Genomic DNA, 5,131 nt, shown 5'->3' on the forward strand with positions numbered 1-5,131 from the left:
GTCTGCGGTCTGAGATATCCACTGAGTCACTCAGTTTCTACGACTGTCTCACCCAATTAGTAAAGAGCATGAAGTGATGCCGTTAGAGCTTGCTTGCATATCTGTGTTCTCGTCCAACAAATCAGGAGAAAGTATCTCTTGGGACCAGACAGTCATCATGGCCTGGCTTTGGGGGCAGAAAGGACAGCAGCCATGTGGGGCTGGCAGTTAATGGTACTCTTCTACCCAAGTTAATGTGTTCGTGTTTGTTTTTGCAGAGTGAGGGGGAGGGAAGAGAGCCATCCCTGTGTTTTTTCAACCTGGCCCTGTCTTTGTCATTTATTCATTCAATAAGCAGCTGCGCAGTGTTAACTGTGGGAGAGGCACTGTGCTTGGGGCTAACGAGCAGAAGTAAACTAGTTGGGCAGGGCCCCAGGTCTTCCTGGAGCTCACGTTCCAGTTGGGAAGACAGACAGTGAACAAGTAAATAAAATGCTTAGTATAGTACAGACAGTGTTACCTTTTATAATGACAATGAAGGACATTGGAGAGCTGGTTTATATAGAGTGGTCATAGACAGTGTCCCTGAAGAGGGGACAGTTGAGTAGCAACAGATGAAATGATGGAGAAACCCACGAAAAAGTCTAGAAGCAGAACATTTCAGGCCAAAAAAAAAAAAAGCAAAGGCCAAGACCCTGAGGAGGAATGAGCCTGGACTGTTTGGTAAGAGGTGAGGGGAGGGAAATGGAAGGGTCCGTCCACAGCACGGTTCTCACAGGCCAGCTGCAGGAGTTTATTTGTAAAACCTTCTTTGTATCCTCCAGAAGGGTGTGAGGTCTTTGAAAACTCACAAAACGGTTTATGGACCCTCATGTCCATGGTGGTACCCTGAGTTGTTATGGATTGGGGGACCTCTGGGTCCCTGGGGCTGGCAACACTCTGCATAGTGTGGCTGGGAGCCCAGGGGTGTATGTGGAGGCTCACACCGGAGCTCAGGGAGACCCGCAGGGTACTCGCAGCATCTCCTCATTGGCACAGCAAGCAGGGGAGATCAGAGGGTCATTCCTGAAGGTCTGCTGGTCTATGAAGTGTTGAGTAGAGTGAAAGTGTGAAGTGAGTTACAATTGAACTTCCCATTTATACACAAATCCTTAGCTAATTCCACAGTGCTGGCAGCATGAGGTTCCATGTCTTTAGTGACTTTGTGATTGGGGAGCAAGTTTCCTTTGGATTATCAAGGGGCTCACTCTGGTGGTCTCTAGGCTGAGGAGAAGAGTATGTCCTCACACAGCTGCTGGTCCCAGCGTCCTCTCAGTAAGCAACTTGGAGGGACATAAGTGCCTTATCCCACAATAGGAAGTTATAGAAACTTCCCTCCCCATCCCTTCCCAGAAAGAAAGGGAGAAAATACGTCTGTTTCAGGCAAAAAAAAAAAAAAAAACCCACTCTCAGCAGCAGTATACCTTGGGTTGTTGCCTCTTCCTACTGGCCTCCCTTTGCCTCTCCAGAGCTGTATTACTTGGCTACAGTCCTGGTGATGGTGGGTAAGTTTGGAGTCACAGCCGCCTTTTCCATGGTCTACGTGTACACGGCCGAGCTGTACCCCACAGTGGTCAGGAACATGGGCGTGGGAGTCAGCTCCACAGCGTCCCGCCTGGGCAGCATCCTGTCTCCCTATTTCGTTTACCTTGGTAAGTCCCTTGGGGCAGAGCACACACAGGAGGGTTGGGGTGGAAGCACTGATTGGCTGTAATGTGGGCTGGGGACTGCTCAACAGGAAATCAAGTGTACACACAGCCAAGACTGGATCTGTGCCTGGAGAAGGTTCCTATGGAGGTGCACTGTGGTGGAAGCACTCCTGTGGAAAACAACCTGTAGACAAGCTAGAAATGGACAAGAGCGGAGGGTTTTGTGCCTGTGTTAGCCTTCCTAGGCCTTCCGTCAGAGAACGTAATTCCCCAGTCCTAAGAAATTGCAGTGTGTTTGGGGAGCCAGTGTACTTAATTGGGGAAATCCCTTCTTGGAATTTAAAAGGAATAGGAATAGGGAGTTTAAAAGGAATAGGAAGGGAAAGATGTCCACTGAAGAGATCTGATGAACAGAGAACCTCTGTAACATGAAGCACTCAACGCAGCAGTTCTACACTGTGCAAAGATCTGCATTATGGCATTTTACGTGACAGGGCCCCAGTTTTATCTTTCTCAGAATTATTTCTTCACAGCAGCTGCAGTCCCCCTGCATATTCCTAGCTGACACATCTCTGGGGAGGGGTGGCCCCACCTTGGGAGCACTTTGTGAATATGCTGCAAAGATCTGACAAGCAGAAACACCTCCTGACCTGGCCTGAAGACAAATTGAGTGGGTTGTGACACGTCTGGAGAGGTGGAGTTATTCCTGTCCCTAGATAAGTACCTCAAGTTCCTTGGAAACCCAGCATTAAGAAATAGGAATGGAGGGACTTCCCTGGTGGCCCAGTAGTTAAGACTCTGCAATTCCACTGCAGAGGGCGTGGGTTCGATTCCTGGTCGGGGAACCGAGATCCCGCATGCCACAGGGTGTAGCCAAAGAAGAAAGGAAATACAAATAGAAATGGCCCAGCCCCATCTTTCCAGTCTACACCCTTCCCCACACCAAGGTACTGCTGGTTTGTGCCAACTCTGGGTTCTGTGACCTGCCTAGGTGCCACATTCCAATATGGCAGCTCAGACTGGGAGATGCCGAGGCTGAGAAGCCAGGTGATACCCATTAGAGTCCCAGGGACATGAAAGGAGGGGGAGAGACCACGTCTAAGCACCCCCAGCTTGGGACTCTGTCTGCTTCGCCACAGGTGCCTACGACCGCTTCCTGCCCTACATTCTCATGGGGAGTCTGACGATCCTGACAGCCATCCTCACCTTGTTCCTCCCAGAGACCTTCGGCACTCCACTCCCAGACACCATTGACCAGATGCTAAGGGTCAAAGGGTAAGGAGGCCTCCTTCTTCACAAAGTTAATGCGCCTGGCAGAGAGTTCCCCACGAACTCAGAAATGCCATGGACTAGTTTAGCCGTAAGAGGATCAGACGTGGCCCGGTGCTTACCGCCTGTTCTTTCTGGCTGGACCCAGACCACCGGGTCATCACTCACCTCTCCACAGCAACAGCAACTCTGGGATAGTACAGAGACAAGGAGAAACCTTTCAGAATCTGCTGTATGATTTTTTTTCCCCCTTTAGTGAGATAACCTCAGCTATGGCAGTGGCGGGGATGGGGTTTGTTTTGAGACTGGTAGATACTCTTTCTAAGATTTGTTACTAACTTTTGTTTGACTTGTCTTTATAGAATAAAATACAGGCAAACTCCAAGCCACACAAGGATGTTAAAGGATGGTGAAGAAAGTCCCACAGTCCTTAAAAGCACATCCTTCTAACACAACCTCCAGTGAGAAAGTGAAGAGGAAAGACTGTCTTGTCAGAAGTGGCTTGTGCAGACACTGGTCCTTCAGTGGCAAAGGTCTTTGCTATTGATTCTATGGATTCCGTGTCTGCCTTGCTCGTGGATGGACACCCAAACTCAGCTGCTTATGGTCCTAGACACTACCTTTCTCCAGGGACTCTGGCTACTGACAGACAACTTTGGATAAATCCTAACCATTACAATGATGGACTTGGCACTTCCTAAGAAGTTAACCACTAACTGGAACCAGTAGGATTTGGAAAAAATAGGAGAGGCATTTGCTAAATTTACATTTTAATTTCAGACTACCTAAAAAGGCCTCTGATAGACCTGAAGGTCTAAGTCCTCCCCTCCCCAACCCCCACCCCACAAAACAGGTTTTCCCCATTTCCCTCTAATGGTGCCCTTTAGAGGAAGAGAAGTAATTTCACAGGAAGTTTGATTTCTCATACTTTCTCAGATACAAAGGATATTGTTGCTTCCCCAGGGCAGGAGAACACAGGTCTGGGGAAATCTAGAAGAATTTAATATGGAGGAAACTGAGCAAATACAGAACACAGACAAGTGCGTTGACTTACGAGCACTTGGACCACTCCGAGTGGCTACTGGGTAGACTTGTTTACATCTGATCAAAGCACTGGGCTTGTCTGGGCCCACAAGAGATGCGTCACTGAAGCTACTATACTTGTTTTCCACTGCTGTGTGAGTCAGGTCTCCTAGCTACTATGGTCTCTGACGTATGGTTTGAAGGAAGTAAATCAGTGAGAGAGACAAGCAAACTTGTCTCTTCTCCCAAAACTATAATGTGGATTTTAATTGATTGTGTTTTGTTCGTTGTTTGTTTGTTGTTATGTCTTTTTTCTCCTTAAGTTATTTGCCCTTCAAAAAAAAAAAAAAAAGTTATTTGCCCTTCAGAATAGACGTAGGAAAGGCTGATTCCTCAGCCTCCTGGTTTTGTCTTTTGTTTCGTGGTTTGTTCGTTTCAACCCAGAATCACTCTGGCAATGTTTTGCAGTTGCCACCTCTGCAAGGCCTCACCAGCCTTAGCTATACTAGCACTTCTCTGAGTGCCAAAAATGATGTCATTGTGTGTGTTCCTTTTGTGATACTTAATCATGGGGAAAAATTACAAAGAAGAAAGTTAAGTTGTGCTCACGGTCTTTCAGAGTTGCTCACTTCAGTGGTTTAACACTGGGAGATACTCTGAGTTCAATGTAAAATTGTCTTCTCTTTTCTGAATATGTTACCATGGTACTCCTAGAGCATATGCTTCACCTGGTTTAAAAAAAAAAAAAAAAGTATTTTTGTGAAAGCTACTGAAGTGCCTTGGGAAATGAAGATGTTTTAATAAATGATTTTTTAAAATAATAACTGCCCACAAATTTTATTTTCAGTCTGGTAAGTCATACCACACCTTCACGTGACTTTTCTCTGTGTCAGCTTGGACTAATTCTAACAGAAGTTTATAATTAGTCTCTAAAGCTAAGATTTAATCCCCATGTACTAGAGACCCTCGCTCTGTTGACTATGGACTCAGCCAGAATTCTTGCACAAATGTCTTAACTTGGGTTCCCCTGCAAGTGGAGCGTAAGACCAGCGCCTTTGTGCAGTTGTGTGTGTGTGTGTGCTCAGTTGCTCAGTCATGTCCAGCTCTTTGAAATTCTCCAGGCAAGAATACTGTAGTGGGTTGCCATTCCCTTCTGGGTATCTTCTGGACTC

At 46.9% G+C, this 5,131-nt stretch overlaps 1 protein-coding gene across 1 annotated transcript in view; it reads left to right on the forward strand.

The window, feature by feature from the left end:
- The window catches only part of SLC22A5 (solute carrier family 22 (organic cation/carnitine transporter), member 5), a gene marked incomplete at its 5' end in the record, with an annotated part of 26,048 nt that extends 21,268 nt beyond the window's left edge, over positions 1-4,780 (forward strand). Inside the window, 4 exons of the mRNA XM_010828421.1 lie at positions 1,488-1,670; positions 2,807-2,942; positions 3,299-4,282; positions 4,313-4,780. Of these exons, the coding sequence (XP_010826723.1) occupies positions 1,488-1,670; positions 2,807-2,942; positions 3,299-3,386 (407 nt within the window). The remainder of the gene's footprint in view (positions 1-1,487; positions 1,671-2,806; positions 2,943-3,298; positions 4,283-4,312) is intronic.
- Between the last annotated feature and the right edge of the window lie 351 nt (positions 4,781-5,131).

The sequence above is a fragment of the Bison bison genome, unplaced genomic scaffold (genome assembly GCF_000754665.1).
Source record: "Bison bison bison isolate TAMUID 2011002044 unplaced genomic scaffold, Bison_UMD1.0 scf7180017864492, whole genome shotgun sequence".
Classification (NCBI taxonomy): domain Eukaryota; kingdom Metazoa; phylum Chordata; class Mammalia; order Artiodactyla; family Bovidae; genus Bison; species Bison bison.